Source organism: Arachis hypogaea, chromosome 20 (genome assembly GCF_003086295.3).
Source record: "Arachis hypogaea cultivar Tifrunner chromosome 20, arahy.Tifrunner.gnm2.J5K5, whole genome shotgun sequence".
NCBI classification, from domain to species: Eukaryota; Viridiplantae; Streptophyta; class Magnoliopsida; order Fabales; family Fabaceae; genus Arachis; species Arachis hypogaea.
The window spans coordinates 6,133,255-6,159,478 of record NC_092055.1 but is presented as its reverse complement, the minus strand read 5'-3'; the positions used below and the strand labels follow the sequence as shown (position 1 = coordinate 6,159,478).

General features: G+C 36.3%; 3 protein-coding genes across 3 annotated transcripts; all 3 read right to left on the bottom strand.

The window, feature by feature from the left end:
• Positions 1 to 440: 440 nt before the first annotated feature.
• LOC112785332 (uncharacterized) lies at positions 441 to 1,579 on the bottom strand. The gene is made up of 2 exons (XM_025828799.1): positions 734 to 1,579; positions 441 to 620 (listed from the first exon to the last, which is right to left on the bottom strand). The coding sequence occupies exons 1-2, from the start codon at positions 1,577 to 1,579 to the stop codon at positions 441 to 443; spliced, it is 1,026 nt and encodes a 341-aa protein (XP_025684584.1).
• Positions 1,580 to 9,434: 7,855 nt separating this feature from the next.
• Positions 9,435 to 12,719, bottom strand: LOC112783918 (G-type lectin S-receptor-like serine/threonine-protein kinase At4g27290). The gene is made up of 7 exons (XM_025826999.3): positions 11,331 to 12,719; positions 11,107 to 11,229; positions 10,831 to 10,991; positions 10,524 to 10,734; positions 10,183 to 10,420; positions 9,938 to 10,088; positions 9,435 to 9,842 (listed from the first exon to the last, which is right to left on the bottom strand). The coding sequence occupies exons 1-7, from the start codon at positions 12,628 to 12,630 to the stop codon at positions 9,534 to 9,536; spliced, it is 2,493 nt and encodes an 830-aa protein (XP_025682784.1). The 5' UTR covers positions 12,631 to 12,719; the 3' UTR covers positions 9,435 to 9,533.
• A 4,591-nt stretch (positions 12,720 to 17,310) lies between these two features.
• Positions 17,311 to 18,623, bottom strand: LOC112783920 (receptor-like serine/threonine-protein kinase SD1-8). The gene has a single exon (XM_025827002.3). It carries the CDS (start codon positions 18,508 to 18,510, stop codon positions 17,311 to 17,313), a length of 1,200 nt encoding a protein of 399 aa, XP_025682787.1. The 5' UTR covers positions 18,511 to 18,623.
• Between the last annotated feature and the right edge of the window lie 7,601 nt (positions 18,624 to 26,224).

Here is a 26,224-nt window from a genome sequence, read left to right as displayed (position 1 = left end):
ATTTGCACCTAAGGGGATACCCAGATATTTGACTGGAAGGAAATTACGCTTACAACCCAACAACTGGCACATACTCTGAATCCACTGTTCGTCACAATTTATCGAAATCAAGCTCGACTTGTCAAAATTAATACTGAGCCCTAACATCAACTCAAAGCATCTCAAGAGCCGCTTGTAATTCTTAATAGTTTTCTCCTCTGGTGGGCAAAACAAAATTGTGTCATCAGCAAACTGTAGATGCGACAGTGCTATAGTATCTCTCCCAATCAACAATGGTGATATACGTCCGTTCTTAATTGCCTCTCCCACAATTCGATGTAGTACATCCACAACCAGTACAAACAAGAAAGGAGAAAGCGAGTCACCTTGTCTCAATCCTCTTTCCATCTTGAACGGGTTGGATGGCGACCCATTTATCAGGATCGACATAGATGTTGTGGTCACACACTCTTAATAAAATTCATGTTGTACCCGTCACAACCTAGTGACTTAGAAGACTCACAATCCCATACAGCCTCTCTGATCTCCTCCATCGTTGGCAGTGCCTCCAGAGTTACAGACTTTTCCTGCTCTATCCTACCCACCAGGCCATCCCTGAAACCCACCGTAGGAGAACTTTCCTGGTGATATAACTCCTTGTAGTACCCTCCAATAGCAATTTTTATTCTAGCTTATTCCTGACCAATCTGCCGTTGATTAACAGTGTATCGATCCTATTATTCCTCCTTCTTACTGAAGCTATATTATGAAAGTATCTTGTATTTTTGTCCATCTCCTTTGCTTGCTGAGATCGAGACATCTGTTTCCAACGAATTTCTTTCCTAACATACCACCTCTCACAGCATATAACCAGCTCCTTTCTTCTAGCCTCCATCGTTCCATCATACACTCCATTGCTCACCAAATCGTCAATCTTCTTAATTTCTTCCTCAAATTTCATAATTTTGTTGTCCATATCCCCAAAATTAGCCTTATGCCATCCCCTTAATGGAATTGTCAATGCCTTCAACTTGTCTGTGAACTGAATCTCCCCCAAACCTCTCCATTCCTCTTTAACCATTATGAGAAAGTCTTCATGTGTAAACCAGGAATGCAAGCTTCGGAACGGCCTTGGTCCTCCCTTCTGCTTCATGTCTTCTACTATTACAGGACAATGATATGACAAACCCCTTGGTCCACCCCGTATCTGAGTCTTAGGAAACTCCTCTAACCACTCCAAGCTAACCAGAGCTCTATCTATACGACTGCAAGAACGTCCTCGAAACCATGTGAACCTACGATCTGTGAGCGGCAAATCCACTAAATGCATATCTTGTATCCAACCCTTGAATTCCTCCGCCGACCTAGGTAGAACATCAGTACCTTGCCTTTCATCTACACGTACTATTTCATTAAAGTCTCCCATGTAGCAACTAGGAACCTGGCATAAACCAGTCATGTAACTCAGCTCCTCCCACACCTGAATTTTCGCATCCCTATTATGTGCACCATAGACCAGAAAGAAAGCACAATTGAAATTATTCTTTACCAGGACCCCTTCAACACACAACAATCTCTCTCCCTTGTAACAGTTATTCATTTTAAACACTAATTCATCCCATATTAACAAAAGCCCACCTGCTGCACCATCAGAGCCTACAAATTCCCACCCGCACCATCTTGCCCCCAAATTCGTGCAGCATCATATCTGGTTACTACCTAATTTTTAGTCTCAACCAATCCCGACAGATCTAATCTATGTTTATTCTTAAAGTCCTTCACCATCCTTATCTTTCCATCACCTCGCAAGCCCTAATATTCCAAGAGGTAAAAATCATTTAAAATTCTTTTGACACACCTATTTTTGTGTTTGGGTCTGCATCGTCTCAGTTTTTTCTTATGCTTCGCCATTTTTCTTTTGCATTCTATTTCTTCGTTCTGCGCTTGGAGCATTGCCATAATGTCATCCTCCTCATTGACCAGCATAGCGCCAGACTCCGTTGCAAGCTCCCAGGTCCTTCGGTTCTCCAGCTGCTGTTCATCCAGCTTCGAGCACTACGTGTCACTGTCCTCCGCCGCATTCCCACCTGTCTCATTCCCAAGCTCATTCCCTCCAAGGCCCCCTTATCATGCCCGGGACCTCTCCTTCTACCACTTTGAATAAGAGTTTGATCACCACCGACATTCTGATCAAGGCGGTCACTGATTGCTTCATCAAGCACTGGTCCCACGTTCCCCACTTGAAGGCTACGATCAGCCTTCATCTTTCCTTCCTCCTCAGTCGTGTCGTTCAAGACACTAAGCTCGCCAACTCGCCTTCGATTCGGTTCCATATCACCGTTAGCCCCATAATGTGTTATCGCATCAAGTCCCTCATCCTCGCCATCAACTGCAGATCCATAACCAGCCGTAGTTGTCCCGGCTGGCTCACTGTTCATTGTGCGTGCAAACCCGCTGTGACCTTTGCCTGCTGCCTGCCAACTGCCCCTTTGGCCAACCCCGACGATCGTGCCGCTGTCACCCTCAAGAAGCTCCTCAAGAAGACCCCTGATTACCCCCTTAGCGCAGCCTGATCCGTTCGTGTGGCTTCCCTCCCGTTCTCCCACTCTATTGAACGAAGAGCGTTCTTCCCGACCCGGATCCGGACTCCCCAGCGCAAGCCCAGAAGATTGACTGCTGCCTTCACTTGAGACTGGGTCCAACACTTGATTCCCCTTCTCTCTAATTTTATTTCGGCTGTCCCAATCTAAGCTTTGGCAGTTTGTTTTTTGTTTCCCTTTAGTGGATCCCCTCTCCAGCCCATTAGGAGCACAACTAATTGTCCTCTCAGAATCTGCCTCCTCACTCATACCCGTCCCTCCCCCAACATCAGGCACACCTTTATTATCGCCCTTGGCTGATTGATACGTTACGATATTCAATTTATTGTGGTAATTACAGTCATTAGACCATTCGTTCAAAATTACAGAGGGAATTACAATTCTACGCTTGTCTTCTTCCTCTTCCCGTGTTACCTGCAATAGCATGTCTTCGTGTTGAGCACCCGCATGTGACGGTCCTGCTTGATGTTTCTGCCGTATACCCACTCCTAGGCTTGTACTTGTGTTACCATAGTTCCTTCGCTCACAGTTTATTAGCCCTTCATTACTAGGTATTCTCGTGCACTGCAATGTACACGCCTCATGTCCAACCTCTTTCACCAATACATCAAAACTCCCAGAACCGAAAGTTATATGGATCCATTCCTGAATGATGTCCATTATGCATGTATCAATCTGCACGTGACCTACAGTGAAAGAATTGCACAATTCTGTCTCTTTAGCACACTCAATTACTTTACCCCATTGGCCTCCTATTGTTTTGAATGTGTCAATAGACCATGCATGTAACGGAACCCCAAAACATCCAAGCCACACCCTATGGGTTTCAATATGCTCTGACTCCTCCCATCTCCATACACTGTGGAACAAGTTTAGGAGGCGATTCATGTACAAGGTGTACGCCTCTTCAGCATGCATAGCACTATCAAAGGTCAGCAAAGCTTTGTATGCTCCCATTTTCCTAACCTGGATGACATTGGGCAAGTTCTTTGCAACCACTTCCTTCAGAGATCCAATGTTAATAGGCTTTGTCGTGCCCCCAACCAGACTTTGCTGCAGCCATTCCAAATTTTTCTTTACCACTTCCACTTCTACTTTATTCGTCCAACCATTTCCATGTGGGTCCTTTCGGATCTTCTTCGTCCGTAAAGCATGTCCCTCTGACAACGCACCATTCCGCACTAATTCTCTGTGTGGCTTTTGAGTCGTGTGGTTTTGCGTGTCCCCTTCTCCTCGTCCATGAGGTATGTTTGTTGTTTCTGACGTTCTTCTGTACTTAGCCTCTCCCGCAAAGACGACTTTACCTCTCAGTATCAGTCGATTCATTTCTGCTATGGCTTTCAACACCCCTCCTTTTGTTGTATATCGAATGAAAACAAAGATGTATATCTTACCACTTTTTTGTTTTTGAAATAGATAAATATCATTGATACGTCCTGTCCAATTGAACAACTGGAATAACTCTCTCTTTGATATATCTTTAGGAAGGTTGCTCACAAAAATGGAGTAGAACTCATGCTCTAGCCGGCGATACTCTTCTCTGTTCCAAACCCTAGGATCATTGTCATGCTCCCTAGATCTACTCTTCCCTGTGTTTCCTAACCACGCTCTCGTTCTCTCTCGCTTTTTTAAGTTTATGTTAATTAGCATTCTTAATATTTATTTATTAGGTGAATGTAAAAATTAAACTAAATTAAATTAAAATTCGATATATTGTTATGGTAAAACATATTAAAATATTTTGTACAGACATTTATCTATATATTTTTATTATATTATATTAATAATACAACAATGTTAGTCGGCATACACCCCATTATTTTCCCTCTATTCGAAAAGCAAAATGAAAGAAACGCATGCAAAGTCAACGATTTACTATGGTGGTGGTGTTATATTAAATTGTTGGTTTTAATTTGTATGTATTTTATGAATAAATATAAATTATTTACAAAATCTAGAATTTATATAATAAATGGAGAACAAATTTATATTGGAATTATTTTTAAGACAATCAGGTAATTTTGTTTTTCAAATGATTTATATTTTATATAAGTAAATTACTCAAAATTATATCAGCTCATCTTTAGAGGGACTTTTATTTTCATTTAAAAATCATGTATTTATTATTTGTAATAACTTCAAAATTAGATGTATCTTAATTTACTTTGTGTCAATTATGACATTCAATTGTAAATTATGAAAGGATGTGACAAAGGAAAGCACGATGTTAATAATTAACTACAAATTTTCGCAGGCCTCTATGAAAACGTAGTTATAAATCCAATAAACAAATTTTAATGGTAGAGTGTTCGTTCACAATTTCAACCATTCAATAGCATTATCAAAACAAAAAGTCTATGGGCATTTTTGGACATACAATAATATTTTATGAGTTGTTGTGAGGTGAGACTTGAGAGTTTATTTTACATTAATTTTGAGTTGAGTGTGACAATATATCTTTGTATATTGAATATATTTCTTGTCCAAATTTTGTTTTGGTTCTGTATTAGTATAAATAATTAAATATTAATATTAATGATAACCTTATTTTTATTTTTTGGAGGGAGAATAATACAAATATTAAGTCATATATTACCATACCTATCTATAAAAATAAGTGAAAATTCAGGTGCAGTGCAGTCGATTTCACGTTATCAACTTTACGTGAAATCGACTGCATCTAAATTTTTATTGTAAAAATATTTATCTAAAAAAAATATTTTTACTATCAATTATGTCTGAAAACGAACAGTAGAACTGTAGATATAAAGGTGAGAGAGTCAAGAGTCAAGACTGAAGACTGCTTAGGAGCTATTGCCTTTGTTCTAAATGCTTTGATCATCTGTGTCGGTTACTTTGGCAGAAAATAAGAGGGAAAGACGAAAGATATATGAAAATAGAGTGGTGTTTGTTTTCATTAACTTTTACCTTGTTGACAACAACACTACCAAACGTCATCTACATTCACAAGTAATCGCAACTTTAAACAATTAATCCGGCATCATCATATAATAATAAAGTATATAGATAAGGGGTATATGTATTCATATTTAATTAAATATAGATGAATAATAAGCAGTTATTATCATTTATAGTTGATATTAAAAACTGTTAAATAATAATATAATAAAGTTTATTAAATTATCTAATAATTTTTAATTATCAACACTAAAAAAGACAACTGGATAATACTAGCGGAACAAAATAAAATATAAGAATACAAAAGGAATATGGGATATATTAGAGATGCCATGATTCTAAGGCAACATGTCTAGAGAGAGGACAAAGGGATTTTATTTGATGCGGAAAAAATGAAGCCGACCCCCCCGCCCCCTCTAAAAAAAATGTTGGAAAATATGTTTCTACTAATGTATGATTGCATCAGGTATCAAATAAGAAAGCATGGCGTTAATATTATCGTTGAGAACGAATGTGTGTTAATCTTGAAAATGACACATGAATGTCTTCCCAGCATCCAAGTGCCTACCAAGTTTGTCATCTCCAATCTCATGTCAATTTTATGTTTCTTGTAACAATTTGTGATCTTGATTGTTATATGCACGGGACTGTCTATTATATGATTGAACATCATCATGATGATAAGTGCAGTGTGCATGTTTTCCCGCCACTGTTTTTTTTTTTTCCTCACAGTATTCTCCAATCCGGTAGGACAATAATTAATACATCGCAAATCCGAGTTTTATTTAAGAATTTATCGCTCACCAATAAATTGTTGCATGTTCCATAACACTTACTTAAGCGGATTAATGAATTAATTTCTAAACCAACCCAATTTAATTCCCGGGCCAGTGATGTTAGTTTCATGCATTTGATCCGTTCTTGTTTCATCTTCTACCCTACTTCCAAAGCTAAGCCTAATTAACAAAAGAGTTTTTAAATTTAATTTTTGCCTCATTCATATTCATACTTTTTTCTCATCAATCTTCTTGTCTCTATCACCATGCTTTAATTTGTTGGAGATGACTCTACCAAAACCAAAATCAAAAGAGATTTATATGTCAAACGTTTGGAAATTCAATCACACAAATGCAAGTTATGTAAGAACAGGAAGATAGAAAATAAATTAAATTTAAAAAGTAAATTTTAGTATTTATATAAAAAATAGATAGCTATATTTTGTTTAGATTAATTTGTCATTGGTAATTTGAACAGAGTAGTGAAACATAAAAAACAATCAATTTATGCTAGAGTAATAAATTAGCTTCTATTTTGTCATGTAATTTATAAAATTGTATTTAATAAGCCATTCTATATTAAGTATTAACAAATTTTTTCCCCTTTCATTCTCATCATGTTAACATTATTATAGATGAACACATTAAATAATGTTAACAAAAAAAAAAAATTTAAGTAATGTTAACCAATGACATAATATTAGCAAATGACACGATACATTATATGTTAATGTTACATGACATATCAGTTAATAGTAACTTATTAACAAAAAAATATTGATTAATTAAGAATTGATCGATTAAATACTAATACAAAATATATTTTTAGGAACTAAATTAATACTTTAAAATATTTGGGAACTAAATTATAATAACAGCGCTTTACAGTTTAATTTCTTTACCCTTTAATTTGATGTTTTCAAATGGTTGAAGTCTATAACAAAACTTTTTTCATGCACAAAGATCATTAGAAGTTGAAACTCTAATTAAGAAGTGCTTAGGACCTACATATCCAATTATCCATCTACTATTAACACTGTAGAGATTTGTTAGAGTAGTTTTTTGGTGCATTGAACGGAGTCATGCATGCTTGCATTGTCTCAGTTTTGAAAGGGTGAAAATTAGAAGGTTTCAACTTGACTAGTCTTCGTTAAGTGTATACTAAAATTAATTATTAGTATAAAATATATGTTAAAATATAAATATATATTAAAAATAAATTAAATTATATACATATTTACACATAAATATATTAATAATTGATTAATAGTTAATTTTGACATATAAATAATATTTTTATTTTACCAATTCATGCGTAGGATAGGAGTAGGAGGCAAGGTCTGAGCAGTTTGTTAATCTGTTTAGCTACCCTCATGATTATAAAGTATAAACCATAATAACAATCATGTTCACACATGACCAAGTTGTTCAAAGTTCTCCTATTCTCGATTAATACAAGTAGAAAAGTGTTGGATGAACATTATGTTGAAGCAATAATAATTATTGGTGAGAAGGGGGGAAAGGAACTCAGTCTCAGCGGACCCTCCTAGAAAAGAAACAAAAGGGAAGGAAGAAACACAAGATGCATCCGTACAATCATTGAGTGACAGCTGTCAGCTGTGTGTGCAAGAAAATGATGGACTTTTCAAACTGTTGCGACGGAAAGAGTGTGCATTTGTGTTTGATTTTGATCATTGAATGGATGAGAATGGCCCTCAAATCTCTGCCTCAAACACCCCTATGCTAGCTTAATTAATCAGCACACCACGTACTACGTACAAGGAAATATTCAATAATGTGGGGTTTTGCTTTGTTTGTATTTGTCACAAAAGACGGCAACGTGATTCATGAGAAGGCCAAAGTGCCACGTGTTCACCCCTCGGACTCCGTTTATACCATGCTTTTTTTTCTTTTATTATCTTGTGTATAAAAATATAGAAAACTTTTTAAATATACCGTCATACCGATGTTTAACTGAGTTTTAACCATTAATCGACCGTACATTTGAAATAACATGTATAATAATATCTTGTATTGAGTTATTTCGGGTATTTTTATTTAGTTAGAGAATTGGTCAAATTCTTCAGAAGAAAGTTCATTATGTTAGCTTGGTACAATCATTATAATTGTGATGAGTGCTTTAGGAAAATACATGCAGGTTATTTGACCTTTTATTACCCTGAAAATTTCATTTATCTTCTGAACTTTGATGCTACATACCCTATTTGTAATTAAGATGTTTTTGTGTTATGGAAGCGTCACAGCAGTATCTCTGTTCTTCTGATCTCTATCTGAAAATAGGGCCCTTGGGTCTCAATCGCCAACGAGGATGGCATTTCAACATAAACTTTCACTAATAATGGAGGAATTAATTAATATATTTATGTACAAATCCAAATTCCAACATTGTATACCTAATTTATTCAATTAGTCTGCTATATAATGGCTTTTGATTTGAGTGATGAAGGTGCTTGCAGGTCACTTCATAATCATATAGCTCATAGTTACCGACTCCATTGACTTTCATCTTAATATTATTTTTGTTACAAGATATTATTTTTCTTTTGGTTTTCTGATATATAATGTGATTTTTTCTTTCTCCCCCCCCCCCCCCTTTTTTTTTGGTTTTCTTGGTTAGTACTTAGTAGTTAGTACTAAAACCTTGGGCATATCATATTACTCAATTTAAGCCCAAATTCTAAGCCCTGACTTGTAATAGGCCCAGTCGCCCACCGAGCTGCTGTATGTGGTCAACCCAAATTCTTTTCACCAAATTAAAAAAGAAAATTGTCTCAGTTTAGAGTTTTTAAATTAGTTTTAAATTAGACACCAAAAAAAAAAAAGTTTCAAATTCTATTTACATAATTAAATTAGGTTGGTCCAATAGTTAATTTATTAGTCTACTTAAACAAGTATCAGAGTTTGAATATTGATTTTTTTGAAACAATTCATTAACCAGCGACATACCTTTAAATAAAGTTTCGATCCGCTACGGATTAGTCCTTGTCTTGGTAAGTTGGGAATACCATGAAAAAAAAATTTCTAATTATATTTACTAAAATGGAGATTCAAGATATTATATAATAGATTAAAATAAGATTTTAGTTAATAGTCTTTTTTCTTATTGCTGTAAGTTGTAACTACTCTACGAGAATGTGCATAGAACAAAAAGAGGCTAAGCATGATTGTCATCATTTAATTTGGAATAAGAAAACATAATTTCTTGCATGCACATTGATATGAATGTTGAGGGAAATTCTTAACGACCCTCTACTAAGGTGACATTGATGTGATTGGAACTAGAGTTGAGTCTAGCAAGTGAAGTTGAATCTGTCTCTGAAAAAAATCTCTCTGAATATAATCCTGGTCTTCCAGGTTGTGGCAGCACTGTACTCTCACTGTCCAACATCACAAGAACTAGTGACATTGTTGGCCTGTCTTCTGGGCGGTGTTGAACGCATGAGAGTCCCACTTGTATACACCTTAGAGCTTCAGAGTTAGGAAACTCATTCTCAAGTAAACCATCCATCAGCTCTAATGCTTTACCTTCATTCCAGAGCTTCCATGCCTACCACATTAGTCAGGTTTTGTTTTGAAATACATAGATATTAAGGAAAAGAACCAAATAGATATAAGTTCATATATGTTCACTTTCATACTCACATGGCCTAAAAGATTGAGTTTGTGATCCGGGTGCAAGAATCCTTTGTTTCTCTTGCCGCTCAATATTTCCAACAGTAAAACACCGAAGCTAAAGACATCTGATTTAAAAGAGAATTGACCGTCTATTGCATACTCCGGCGACATATATCCGCTGCAATAGTTGAAAAAGATATATAAACTATTTTAGTGATCAAGTTCAAGAGGGAAAAAAATGTGAAGATTAAGTCACTAGTCTTTGTGCATACTAGGTTCCAACCACTCTCTTGGTCATTGCTTCAGTTTGATCTCCACCAAACATTCTAGCCATTCCAAAGTCGGAAATCTTTGGATTCATGTTAATATCTAAAAGAACATTACTTGCTTTTAGGTCTCTATGGACTATTCTTAGCCTTGAATCTCTATGAAGGTATAGAAGCCCTCTGGCGATACCAATGATAATGTCTAGCCTCTTTTGCCAATTGAGGACAGGACGCTTGGTTTCATCTGTCACAGAATGTTCCATAAATTACAAGGTATTTTATTATGTCAAATAATGTTTGTGCCTCTCTATATATAAATATGATTGCAGAGTAATTGAGAAACCAACCAAATAATAATGAGTCCAAGCTTTTGTTTGGCATGTATTCATAGACCAACATCTTGTCTTCTCCATGAATGCAGCAGCCAAGAAGCTTTACAAGATTTCGGTGCTGAAGTTGGGAGATCAAAATCACCTCATTCTTGAACTCCTGCAGACCTTGTCCAGAACTTTCCAAGAGTTTCTTCACTGCTATTTCTTGTCCTGATGGAAGTTCACCCTGAAAGTTCCAACTCATATAATGCATTGTTTGAAAAATAAAATCCTTCATAATTGAGGGCAAAGATCAGTGGTGGTAGTAGTACTAGTAATTTACCTTGTATACAAGACCAAATCCACCTTCTCCAATCTTGTTGTAAACAGAGAAATTCATAGTTGCAGCTTCAATGATGGCAATCTCAAATAATGGGAGTTCATATTCATTCCTCTCACTCCTACTACCTCTTCCATCATTAAATTGAAGGTCCTCTTTTTCAACTGCTAACACCACCAACAAGCCATATTAATTTCTATTACTAATTCTAATTATAAAAAAATAATGAAAACAAGCAACTATAGCACAAAAAGGTATTACAAGAGATCTTATGTATACCTCCATTTCTTTGCCATGTCTTGATTATGAACCACAAAGCTAAAACAACAATTGTTGAAGTTAAGGATACTGCCACAGGAAGCAGTATGAATATCTTCTTTTTGTTTCTAGCAGCATTTGAATCTAATATCACAAATAAACACAGATTAAAAAAGAAAGAAAAGAAAAGAAAATCATGATTCATGAGTTAACTGATTTGTTGAGAAAGAAAGGAGTTAATATACCTAGTTGTGAAGCTGAAACTCTGACATAGAGATCTTGACCATACACAGGAGCCTCTCTAATATCAAACAAATCTCCAAACCAAGTAACACATCCTTTGCCACTTGCATTCACATCTAATTTAGCATAAGCTACACAAGAACAATTCTTCAAGCATTCTGCCTCACAGTGATTAATGCTAATGCTATAGTTTGCATGAAACTCTGCAGAATCTGGTAGTTTCAACCCTGTAAGCTTCTCAAATGAGTCTCCTCCACTTTTGCAACCCTTTGAATCCTCCCTCAGACATCCACTTGACCAATCTTGAGATTTTCTAGGCTCAAAACCCTTCAAACACTTGCAACTAGGGGAAGAGCTCTTAACAATGCTGCAACTTCCATAAGCACCACAAAGGGCATAATCATCACAATGGTCCCCTTGGACTGAGAACTCAGAAACCCAGCTTGACTTGTGATCATTCCAAGAGAAATGGCGAATGGAACCGGATGGCGTAAGCACGAACCTCGAGATCATGTTGTCCTTAGCCTCATAGGAGTAAGAAACTTCATCAGAATCAAAAACAAATACTGCTTTGAAAACCGGATTTGAACTGAGAACTGGATCACCTTTGAACTGTTGCCCATACCATGGTCCACTTCTGAAGATTTTCTTGCTCCTCTTGTTTAGAAAAAGCTGAGGAATTCCACGAGGGTCAACACTGTAGGTGTAGTCTCCATTAGAAGGATCATCATTGCTCTTCCAAGAACTCAAATGCCGGTTCAAGCCGGTTTTGAATCTCCAACCAAGTCTCATCCCTGGCACCAATGTGTCACATGGATAATCAAAACTCTGCCATATATATTCCTCAGAGCTTCTTCCATCAATATCTTTAAGAACAAGATTTCCAGTGTCTAGAAGCTGTGCCACTGGATTTCTTGCAGGTCTAGAAGAATTTGAAGACCATATAACACTTCCTTTGTGGCTGTGAACTATGAGTTTCCCATCATTGCTGAATGTTAAGGATCCATCATCACCAAAATCATGAGCAAGTGGATTGTCTCTATTTGCAACCCAAATAACAGTTTTCTTAGGAACATTTTTGTACCATATCCCAAGATATCTGCGAGTGGAGTTGCTACCAAGATTAAAGAAACCTAGTTCAAAATTCTGGGAAGGTGAGACTAGTGTTTTGTTGCCAGTGATGGTTTTTGGTGGACTTAAGGTATCATATGCTTCCAAAAATGTTGCAAAAATGGCTATGAAGAAGTAGCAAAAAGTGACAAGAAATGAAAAAGAAAGGTTCAAGTGTGTTCTTCTCTCCATTGAGTTTTACTACTGATAGTTCTTCATAATACTACTTTAGAAGTTTAATTAAAAAGATAAAATGCATGCTAGCTGTTAAGTTTGTTGTTCCCAAAATCCAAAGTTTGATGACTATGTTTATTTAATTGACACAATAAATTAAGCCAAAAAATTGTGCAATTTGGAGTAGGTGTAACTTAGGGACCCCTTGTTTTTCCTTTGACAATTCAGTAATTCACTCACGAAATATTGAAATATACAACATATACTATTTTGTTTCTCTTATTTCAGTGGGACTGTATTTGTTGAAACTGAAAATTCATCTGATCAACACTGACTGAAATACTAGGTGTGGGAATTTGATTTGATAACTTTTTTTTTTTTTTAAATAATAACTCTTTATTTAACTGTTTATAAATGTGGTTAGACAATAACCATACTGATCTTTTCAGTAAACTTCAGCAAATGAATAGGTAACTGAAATTAACAACTTGGTGAAATAATGTTAGAAGTCAATTATATGTTAACTTTTCATCTATTGTCAACTTTAGGTCATCAGCCTTAAGAAAACTATGTTTTATTGGTGGGATAACTGTGACTTTAATAATGCTAGAGAGTTATATTATATTTATTTATTTTATATGAATTATTGTGCTAATTTGTCAATTTCTAACTATTATATTAAAGTGTAATAGAATTCATATTTTTATTGAATACTATATAATTAATAAAATCACTGTAATATTCTATATAAAATGAGCATATTAAATATTTGTGAATAATGAATTAAGACATTGAAGCTAAATGGAGAAGTAGGAAATAAGGAACATGGTTTGAAATTTCTGACCACTAAGACAAAAACCACCTTATTGGAGGCATTACAGCTTTCTAATGATAATCTAATGAGTAATTAATCACTGTGCATGAGGAAATATTACAATATTGTAACATCACATGCCCAGTGAGAGTAACAGCAAGAAGAAACATGGTCAATAAGAGTGGTGGATGATGTTGACACTTTGCAATTGCTTTTTACCTAACTCTTAAAGCAAAGGCAATGATAGAATGTTTAAAGTCTCGATGTCACATTCTACGCTCCTATGTTTGAAGAAGTTTCAACTCTCTCTGCACTATCTATAATCTAGACTTCTAGTAACATTAATAGGTGGAGACTGGAGACAGAAACCTAAGAAACATTGGAACATTGTATCCATATTTCTTCGTTTTCCTAAGAGATGATCACATGAAGTACATTGGTTGTAGCTCATAATTTTTGTTCCAGACAAAGATATATGTATTTCAAGAGCTTCAGAGGTCATCAGGTCAATTATATTGAGAGTGAGCCATTTAGCTTCTTTTTTTTTTTTGGTCAAATGAATTAGACAGCTCATAATCATAGACATTACTCATGTATTACACAGCCACACAACACACACTACATGAGTTCATTTAAGGGTTCATTTTCCTCTCATAGGACTTGAACTTGGGTGCAGCTTCTTGTGAGGCAGAACCACTAGCTCCAAGCCTCGGCTGCAAGTGAGCCATTTAGCTAACTGCAAATTTTGACTAGTATGTTTTTTTTTTTTTTTGACTAGTATGTTATATGTGGTGCGAAATACTTTCTGGTATTGGGCCATTAATACCCATTGTAAACCCCGATAAAATCGGTAAATAATTAGTCAATAAATCGAATTTTAAATAGGAAGATTAAAAATGCAAAACTAATATCAAAATAGGATAGAGCTCGTCAAAACGAGAATTTTAATACCAATTTCAAAAAATTTGACCCAAGATTAGGCCAAACGGACCGAACCGGCTGAATCGGACCCAAAATGGGCCCAAGGCCCAACCCAACTCAGCATAAAACACTTAAAAGAACTCCTCTCTCCTCTCTTAATTATCAAACACGCTGATAACTTTTGATAACTTTTGATCCGGAGCTCTGATTGACGAGCCGTTTGCGGTCACGCGTCGGGCTTCTCGAGTTCTTCAATTCTATTCAAACAAAACAGTAAGTAAATTGCGTTTTTCTAGCTCCATTTCTGCTGGTATATGAATTTCGGGTTTAAGTAACTCAATTCCTTGATGATTTTCATGTTTTAAGGGTCCACTAGACTTGATTTCTTGGGGGTATTGCTTAAGAATCAGTGGATAAAGGTAAGAGATCTCAAACCCTAATGGAATTTCTGAATTTAGGTATTTGGGTATTGATTTGTTATGTTTGGATGTGGTAATTGTGGTTTAGGTAGTGTGTATGTGAATGTTGATGCTTGTTGAAGCTTGTTGGTGATTTTGGAAGCTTGGAAGTGGAGTTGTGAGGCTGAAAATATGAGCTTGGTAGTGTTGGAGCCCCAAGGGCTTGAAGAAAAGTGAAATTAAAAGTGTTCCGGGTTGAGCGGGGAATCGGCCAAAGTATGGTTTAAGTTTCGTACGTTTAATATTTACGGTGTTGTGAAAACTTAGGTTAGAGGAACCATAGGATAAGTTGAATTGGTTATTGTACTTAATGATTAGTTTTGTAATGTTGTTGGAATAGATTTGTTGATGGATATGTATTTAAAAATTTGAGGTGTGGAAGTTATTAATGATATACTCTTGTTTTTATTTATGATGTGGATTATGGTTGGTATTTGTGAACAAAGACTTGTTATATGAGTTGATGGAGTAACGAATGAAGAGTTAATAAATGTGTTAATGGAATAATCTGTGTGAAGGATGGATGAATGCATTAATGGAATGGTTTATGTAAAGGGTTGCTTATATATATATATATATATATGTATATATGATATATGTTAATGTAAAGTTGTGGGTATGGCTCATTGGATGGGTTAATGGTAGCTTGAAATGGTTGTTGATGAGTTGAGATGAGTTATGTTAGCAATATGTAGGTTTTAAAGATAAGGATTTATGAATGTGGTGAAAATGGGGTTTGGAAGAGTTTTGATAAAAGAAGCTAGGAAAATAAGAGAACTTGAGGGTGAAGTATGAGGTAAAATAAGGAGTTTTATAAGGAATGAATGTAAGAACATGATGTGATAAATGATGAGAATTAAGATGAATGTGTGGCCAAAATGGTCGGAATGGCAAGTTGAGGGTGGAAGTTGTTAGGATTTGGTTGAATTAGTCCCACATTGCTTAGGATAGCAAATGGAGTGGGTAGCCTAGGCTATAAATATGAGGCTAAGTTCTCCATTTGTTTTTGCACCAGTCAGAAACACTTTAAGCTTGTATCTGATTTTTCTTTTCCTCTGTACTCTTTGATTAGAGAGTGTTGTGAGGTGTAGTTAGATATTTGCTTTGAGAGAGTGTGGGTGTACTGGGGTGCCGGTGAGAGAAAAAAGTCTATGTGTTGTAACAATTTTCACATAGTGATATTCTCTGGTTGTCATTTGACAACGGCCGTGGTTTTTTCTCCGGTAATTGGAGTTTCCACGTTAAATTCTTGTGTTGTGATTGTGTCTATTTTATTTCTCTGTCAAAGGTGTTTTCTCAAGGGGGAATGGTGTATTATTCCCAACAAGTGGTATCAAGAGCTTCGGTTCGGTGGGATTGAATTTTGTCCTGTGGCTTGAGGTTGATCTTTGGTTGCTGTTGTTGTTGCTGGAAGGCAGTGTGACACTGTGAGAGTGCTGTTTGGAAAGGTTCTGGCTAAGGAAAGACTTGGTATTTAAGTGTGTCCATTGTGACCCACCTCTCTTTCCTGGGGACCCTTCCTAGTGCACAGTTGAGTTATACTATTCCAGTATACGGTTGCAACAATGTCAGGATATTCAAGTGCTGTGAAGCTTGAAATAGAGAAATTTGATGGAAGAATCAATTTTGACTTGTGGCAAATACAAGTCAAGGATGTGTTGATACAATCAGGTTTGCACAAGGCGTTGAAGGAGAAGATCTCTGGTTGCTCTCTCTATGAGAGAAGATGATGTTCTCTAGAAGACAAGAAGTATCCTCATGGTATTACCGCACTGCCATGGATAAGGATAAGTTGTGGCAATCGGGTCCACAATTGCACACGGGCATTGGTTGGCGTTGAGATGCAAGGTGTGTGGCGGAGTTAGGTCGATGGCTGAAGAACTTCCAGGAAAAGCCAATTTGGAAGTTGCACCATGAATTTTCAGCAAGGTTTCGATCTGTACCAAGGCGAAATGCTTGGAGTGGTCTAATTCCAAGTGAGTATACTTTCATGGTGGAGTATGATAGTTCTCTGAACTATGATTGTCGGTATAGACAATGGCAGCAAAGAATTGTCGGTGTTGACAATGGAAGCTGAAGATGTGTGACTATTTCAATCAAGGTGGAGATTGTTAGGATTTGGTTGAATTAGTCCCACATTGCTTAGGATAGCAAATGGAGTGGGTGGCCTAGGCTATAAATATGAGGCTAAGTTCTCCATTTGTTTTTGCACCAGTCAGAAACACTTTAAGCTTGTATCTGATTTTTCTTTTCCTCTGTACTCTTTGATTAGAGAGTGTTGTGAGGTGTAGTTAGATATTTGCTTTGAGAGAGTGTGGGTGTACTGGGGTGCCGGTGAGAGAAAAAAGTCTATGTGTTGTAACAATTTTCACATAGTGATATTCTCTGGTTGTCATTTGACAACGGCCGTGGTTTTTTCTCCGGTAGCAACAATCAAGCACAATCAAGCACAAACAATTAGACAGTACCTATATCAGTAGAAAAATGTTCAACATTTAGGTACAATCAACATTTTTTCCACATGACACAGCCACTTCCTCCATTTCTGATATCAATGTTTGCATATGCAGTGCATGAACAATTCCTCTTACACAAACTCCCACATTCATCAAGTGTCATACTCTTATTCATAAACACGCTGCTTGTCTCCGGCAGCTTCATGTGCTCAAGATGCAAGAACTTGTCAGTCGAACAATTCAAACCCGTTTTCCTCACACACCCATCAGATCCATCTCTCAGATTCCAAGCCTGAGGGTTCTTAGGACTGAACCCTTTCATACATGTGCAAAGCGGCGATGCATTATTGTCACACACTCCGTACGGACCACACTCCCTGTAATGGTCGCATTGATCCGCCGGTGCGTACCAGAAATTGTTCCAAGTTTCGCTGCTCGCTATCCACGTCCGCCGTTGAAGTTCTCCGTCTGAATCTGAGGTCACCGTTAGCCTCGATAACAAAGAAGCGTTCCAGATGGAGAAAGAGTAGAACACGCCGTGCGCGTCATCGGAGAAGCTGAACACAATGGAATGAGTATCGGCGTTCATGTTTGGAACCCCGCTAAATCTCTCACCATTCCAAGGACCAGTTCGGTATATGATAGTCTGGTTTCTCCTCAGAAAAATCTCAGGTAAACCGCGGTAATCTAGCTTGTAAGTGTAGTCACCGGAAGAAGGGTCTTCACCTTTGACCTTCCACGATGTTAAGTGCTTCTCAACTCCTGTGTCAAAGTTCCAACCCAATTTCATCCCAGGTAGCAAGGTATCTGTTGGGTAATCGAAGCTCTGCCATAGGTAGTTATTGCTCTGCTCTGAATCTTTGAGAACAAGGTTACCGGTATCGAGTAGCTGGAGAACTGGATTCTTGGCGCTGGTTTGGTTGGAGGACCATGCGGGGTTCCCGGATGAATTGAGGAGGACAAAGTTTCCGTTTTCTCCGATCTTGAGATAGCCGGTAGAGTTGTCAACAGGGTTGTCTCTGTTTGCAACCCAAACAATTGTTTGAGGATTGATGTTGTTGTACCATATTCCGAGGTAATAGTTGGTGTTGGAACCTCTGAAGAAGCCCAGCACGAAGGTTTGGTTTTGTGACAATAGCGTTTGGTTAGTTTTGAGGATTTGTTTTCCCGTTAAAGTATCGGAAGAGGCTGGTGGAGTGATAATAAGAATGATGATGAGGTAGTTAAGGTTGTTGAAGAAGATTCTCATGTTGGTGAAAGTTAAGAGTAGTGTGTGATTGTTTGTTGTCGTGATCGTTTGGAGGATAGTATAGAAGAAGATAATGTTGTTGACTAATTCGTTAATTTCTTGATGGAATTGTTCATCAAGGAAGCAGAACAAGCTGACCTGCATTCATTTGCCTGTTTTATATATTCCTTTACATCATATATCTGTGTTGACTTTTGAACCAATTCCTTTACATCATATATCTGTGTTGACTTTTGAATCAAGAGTCAGCGTTTTCCATAATTCAAAAGCTAATTTTTTTTAAATTAAAAATAGGAAGACTCAAAATCTGCAACATCTTAGATGAGTATAAAAAAATTATGCTATTTAAATTATAATTTAAAAGTTAATTATTATCTACTCATTATAATTATTGTATGATTATAGGGTTATCCGTGTTGTAATTAGGGGAGTTCACAATAAAATAGGTAATAATGAGGAGACTCTGATTTCTTTTTTTTTATTAGTTTGATCTTTAGTTCTTTTAAGTCGGATGTAAAACTCATTTAATTAGCGAATATTTTATTTTTTATAAAATAAATAAATAAATAATCTAAAAAATAATTAAAAATAAAAGATCAATTTTTGTGTTCTAATAGAAAACACACAAAAACATTAACAAAAGACACAAAAACACAATTTAATAAATTCTAGATACACAAGGCGCAGTCATAATAATATTATATGAGAATTTTAATCTCCTCAATATATGGCGTTATTCAGGTTAGAACATGTGTGGATATTAAAATTGATTGGCGTACTTTATGTATCACCAAATCATGAATCAAAGTCAAATAGGCAAGCAAGCAATTCATTATCCTATTCTATCTATCTATTTAATATATTAAAATTGAGTTTTTTTCCAATTAATTAAAGTGAGATATTAAATTTTTATACACTTTTTTTTTAAATAAATTTATTATAATTATATTACAATTAGTATTTAACTAGTATTTAATAAATAATACATAATTATACTTGTATCATATCCCTTATATTTAAAAAAAAAGGGTTATATTTTGATTAGATAAAAGAAAATTCAAATTAAATTAAACTTATCATCGTAACCCACTTCCCTCAGAGATTCTCGACCCTAGTCGTCCATAACCCACAGACCAACTTCTCCCTGAGAATCTCGGCCCTAGCCATTCACGACTAACGGACCAACGAATAGTTCAAACACAAAAGGCTATAAATCAAATAGAATCAATGATAAGCGGAACAACGTATGTAACAAAACACAAAACAACTCTATCAACGATTTTATACTCGTCTTCGTTAAAAAGATCAATCACTGACTTGAGCGTCGAAGTCATTTTTGCAGGTACCACGCTCGGGTTCAAGTTCGCAAGGGTGCTTCGCTCCTAGGCTGAGACACCGAGTTTCCAAGAGACAAGCCGACCAAACACCTTGGAGAAGAGTATCCTTGACAGAATATTTGGCGCCCACCGTGGGGTCGAAATCATTTAAATCTAACCCCACATATATCTCGCTTTAATTATTTCTTTGCAGGATCATGGCTGAAGAGGTTATATCCGCAACTCCTCCTCCCACAAACGAGGAGCTAGTAGCTATGAATACTACCCTCTTGGCCGAGGTTAGGAGAATCGCTGATCTCCTAGAAGCATCTCACAACGGAAAGTCAAACGTAGAGGATCCTAAGAGCGCAACCTCGAACGGGACGCAAACTTTGGACTTGGGTTCCCAAGAAGTCACTCAACCTAAAGAAAGGCTGACAAAAGACAATCCCTTCTCAGAGAAGATTGTCAGTTTTCAGATGCTGAACAATTTCATTCTAACCACAGCGCTTAAGGCATATGAAGGGTTCGGAGATCCCCGTGTACACATTAAGAAACTCAAGTAGAAAAATGGTTATCTTCCAATATACCTTAATCCTAAGATGAAGAACGAATGCGAATTCTTGAAATTAGAATCAATACATTAATCAAAATAGAGTGGCAATAGTATTAATCCATAGAATAAATAGAGCTTCTAACCTTAACAAGGGAGGTTTAGTTGCTCATGACTCAGAGAGAAAACTAGGGTTCCAAGAGTGTGTAAAAACTATAATGAGGTGCTTGGGAGAGAAGAGGGCCCGAAGGACGGAATCTTTTTCCTTTTATATCTAACCTAATTTGATTTGAAACTAAAATAAAATAATAAATTCTAGATCTAAAAGATTTTTTTTGTAAATAAAAATAACCAAAATATAATAATTAAAAGCCAAATCTAACTAAAGATGCTTCTTTGAGTGAGGTTGATCCGCGTGTTTGGTGCTAAACGTCAGAATCGACGTTTAGCACCCCAGGGGCAGTAAGCTCCAATTTGTTTCTGACTTCCTGGCATTAAATTCTAGGTTCAGCATTCAACGCTCTATGAGGCAGAGAGCTCGCACACATTACGAGGTATCTGGCGCTAAACGCCCAGGTCCGCATTTAACGCCAGCTTAATAGAATGACTGCACACAATCCAAAGTACTTGGACGCTAAATGCCGCATGCGACGCTTAGCGCCAGCTCAACAGAATTGAAATTCTTCTCTTTTCTTCTGCACAGACTCTGTCAAACCGATCCAAACTTCACCTGAAATAATCAAAATAATAGAATAACTCAAAGTAGCATCCAAACAGGTTACAAATACTAAAATCTCAATAAAAACTCAATAAATTCATATCTAAAATAATAAAAAAAATAGAGAAAAGACGCTCACACATCAATAACTACACAATGAATGTGGTATATAGAGAAGTTTTTGAGAACTTATAATGAAAAGATAATTTCTAATTCTCTTCATCAATTATTAATATGTATTACTATCAATTAAAAATATTGACAAATTCTAGGTGCTAATGGATAATACATTCTTATTTTACATTTATAACTTGAGAATATTAAAATTATCATAAAAATCTTTATTATTTTATTCTCTTGATAAACTATTTTAAAATTACTTTAATCATATAATTTTGTATACTAATATTGATATAATATTATTTCAAGTATATGTTTTGCAGGCATTAAAAGAGAGTGTTGAGTTATTTTTTAGTGGGTTTAAATTATTTATTGTTTATTGGAGAAATTTGTGCATTAGAATTCTCTAATAATTGGTTGTTCATTTTGAGCTGATTTTGATATGTCCTTACATGACAGTAAAACAATATATAAAAATTTGTTGGTGGGTCTAAGTATTATTACTAAGTTATTTATAGTGACATTGAGTATATATGTCTGATTTATTGAAAAAAGTAGATTACTAAAACTGATTAATAACTATTTTAGAGTTGATACACTTAATACTAGATTAAGAAAAAATAAACAATATATAATGTGTTAATTTTTTATTAATTAAATTATTATAATTGAAATTAATTTTAAAAAAATAACTTAAAATTATAATTTCAATCTTATCACGTACATGGCACAGGTTATTATACTTGTTATAATACTAGATCTTAGTCATGGACTGATATTCTTTCTCTTTTTGTTTTTGTCAGACAAAAATGCAACGAATACTATTATATGTATTTGTTGATCAGAAAAAATTTAATTTCAAAGACACCAAGGTCGAAGTATAATAAGAACTCTTTCAAATAAAAGTGATCCTTATCGAAAAGGATTTGTCGAGAGGAAGAGGTAGAAGTTAATCGATAAACTAATCGAAGGAAATGAACATTTAAAGCTAATTGTTGGTAGTTACCCATGTTGCGCAAAGAGAGCGGGAATAGTTATTCAAGAATTAATATACGTGGGAGTTACATTCAAATATGATTGGTGGAAGATTTCTATAAATTGGTGAAAGATCGAAGAAACAAGGGTTGGAATCTTTTATCAGAAAATACTCTCGCGCACTCATATCTGCAGTGAATTCTTGAGTCTGCTAAGAGCTTACTTTTCTATAGGGTTCCTTACACTATTTTTATTTTTCATTTAAATCTTTTGTAACTTTTATTTTCATGCAAATTTACTTTTCAAGCAACATTTACTTTTCCTGTTTTCCTTTAAGTTTCAGCACTTTGTTTTCGATTTCAAAAACCCTTCCACCTTATTGAAGGCATTTTACCGATTTATTTAAATTTAATGCAACATATTTCAATTTCAGTCAATTTATTTTGAAATCTACTTTATTTATCTTTCAGATTTTCTTTTATTGTTTTGTCTGATCGAAAGACCCTTTTGATGCACTTTTGAAAACTGGTACTCACAAGAGGAGTATGTTTCGCTCCTAGACCACTAGATATCGAACCACTTTCGATTTGCTAAAAATTGATAAAACAAATTGGCACGCCCGGTGGGACAGTTTTAAAATTACGTGTGTCAAAAAGTGTTTTGAAATGAATTAGTGCATGCAACTTAGAAGCGGCAAGATTATTCGAATGGCAGAAGAAGTTTCTAATACTAATTTGGAATCATCTGTAAGTGTAACACTCTAATATTCAAATCCTTATGCTCGAGTCATAAGTCAATGATATTACGGTGGTACAAACCTCAAGGTGGATTTTTATTACATAATTATAAGTAAATTTGAAAGGAAGTATTAAACGAGAAGCCCGAAATTGAGTAAAATAAAATTGCAAAGTCGTGTCACTCACGCATCGACAACTAAAAGATAAAGCTTGAAGTTGAAAACGGTAAACAAATAAAGGCATTAAGGAGAATAAGAGAAGGACAGTATATAGATATATAACATAAGTAAATAGCCACTAGTCGCGACCTGCGAAGTTTAGGCTGGCTAGGGTACAGTATGAAAGTAGTTGACAACAGTATCTCCTAATATCTCCCAAATTAAACATAAGAGCCTCCATAGGCAAGTTCAAAAGAGTTCAATACATAATATAGGCATTTCAAAATAAAGGTGGAGAGATTCTAAGCAAAATATAAAGAAGAGCATATAAAGATTTTCGCCATCTCTCAGATGAACCACAGCTCACTTCTGAGCACCTGGACCTGTATCTGAAAAACAAGAGATATATACGGAATGAGAACTCCCGAACCATGGGTTTCCAGTACGGTAAAAGTGCCAAATAAATACAATGCATTGCAATAAAAACTCACTAAGCATCCTAAACTTCCTTTCTCCAAATATTCACCATATGTTCTCGCTAATCCATAAACATGAAACTGTCATAAGGGAATGCTAAATCTAATTCATATCTTTTATGCTTCCCAACTTTCTAACTCTCGAATAGATCAGAATCAGAATCATAAGACAAACCATCACCAGTTATTTTGTCTCAGCAATTCTATATCGTTACCTCATATCCTCACCTGGAGCAAGTGAAATCACTTCACTGCGTCTACCCAAGGAGATCAAATTATCTCATTCTTTACCTGGAGCAAGTGAAATCACTTCATTACATCTACCCAGGGAACTCAATTACCTCATTCAATAATAATCATCATTATTCAATTACATCATCAACTCATCTCATCAAGAACAACCCTCAGCGTCCACCGACACCAGCATGAGGGATCTCCCAATTGTACAAACACAAGCAATACAGGCAAGTAATACACAATTAAAGTACAAGTAGAATAAGTAGCATATAATCAGGTAACATAGCATATATGATATAGCAATGCAAAACACATAGGCAAACCCAAACAATGCAAACATATGCAAATGATGTATGCCTGCCCTATGGCTGATGAGTCTCATCTGTCGGTTATAAATCCAACTCGACAAGTCCTGGTAGCTAACTATTGGACTGTCCCTCTGTCGTGCATCCCCAACTCGAGTTATTCACAATCATAATCATAATCACACAACACCCACACTGGTGTTTATCCATGGGGGCGAGCTCATCCAGAACTTTCACAGTGTCCGGCCACACTTACGACATAGGGTCAACAGAATCTCGGATCACAACCTAGAGCAAGTGGAGCTGACCCACTGCATCTACCCAAGAAAATCCGAAACTCAGATAATTTCACAAATCTCAAATCAACCTCGACTGGGAGCAAGTGGGGCCTAACCACTGCATCTACCCCAGGAGTTGCAAACCAAACCCAGAGCAAGTGGAATCAATGCCACTGCATCTACCCAGGCAGGTATATCTCACCACATCCCGGAGCAAGTGGGGCGAAACCACAACCCTTGTATCTACCCGGGGAGCCTCTACACTAACCAACCTGGAGCAAGTGGGGCGCAACCACAACCCTTGCATCTACCCAGGAGGTACGTTCTCATATGCCCAGGAGGAACCAAGGAGGGGATCCTAATCTCCCACCATCTCGCTGGGGGCGATTTTACAATAACAAGAGGAACAAGGAAGGGGATCATCACCTTCCTTCATCTCTCTGGGGTCGCACTTTCGAGAAAGAGAGCTCAAGATAAAACAATCATTCAAAGCCATATTTTTATTTCCATCCATAAATCAATATTTATCATAGCCTTCTGGTTCATAACATAACCCATAACTAGCCAATAATCATTATTAAATACAGCCTTTTGGCTCTCGACATACCCCACAGCTCCATCATCACCCTTAGCAACTCATACAGTCATCATTAATCATAATTCATCATTACTCTCCCTTTTCTTCACCCTCAACCTACCACCCTTCCTAATCCCTTCTCATTTCTAGGCCTACTATAAGGCTTTAAGATTTAAAGGGTGGGCATAGATGCTTAAAAGTCTGAAATTCGGCTTTAAAAACTCAAAATCATCTTTTGCTGAAAATAGGGTCACGCGTGCGCGTTGCCCATGCGCACGCGTGGAGAGCGGAAAAGGAAGTGACGCATGAGCGTCGTACATGTACACGCATGGAAAGCAGAAAGGTAGTGCAATGCGTGCGCGTCACACGTACGCGTTGGTGCGTTTTGTGCTCCTTGCATAAACCCAACACAGTACCAGCGCAACTCTCTGGATTTTCTACTGGGCACTTGCATCAATACAGCGACGTGTACGCGTCGGCCAGGTGCACACATAACTTCTTCTACAAAATTTCTTTTTCAACCATTTCTGAAGCGTTGGAAAAATCGTTAATAAACTTTCATAAAAATCCAATTTTGAAGAATTCAAAACTCCGAGGGCCGAGTTACGGATGGCCGAAGTTGGTCAAAAATCAGTTTTTACCCAAAAATAGAAATCACCCATTTTTCCAATGTTCACAAGCCAAGTTCATTTTCACTCATCCAAATGACCACAACCTCACCACATTTACATAATTACACTCAACCAAAACCAAACCTACCTTATCTATACAATTTCACCCAAAACTATCAAATTCCACACCTCAATTCCTCAAACCTTATTATTCAATAATCAAACCAATTATTCACACATTCAATATCTAAAATCTATCCAATCTCTTATGTCATCACACAATATACACATCAACTTACCTTCCTTACCTCTTTCCGGCTTCCGGCCCAAGATTCACGGCCTTTGGCCCAAATTCGTAATTTAAATGCATATTCAACAAACCAATATTCATTATCCAACTCATCAAATCCTCAACACACCAAACATACAAATTCACACAATTCTCAACCCAATCATTAATTTACATTACATATCAACTATGCATATTAGTACCAACCATTCACACAATCCAAACTTAATCCTAGGGGCATCTAGCCTAGGAATTCTCATCACACCACATGGTACTTAAATAAAACTTAAACCGTACCTCTTGTAGCCAAAATAATTGAGCCTCTTCTTTGGAAGTCTCCACCAACCTTAGCTCTAAGCCTCAC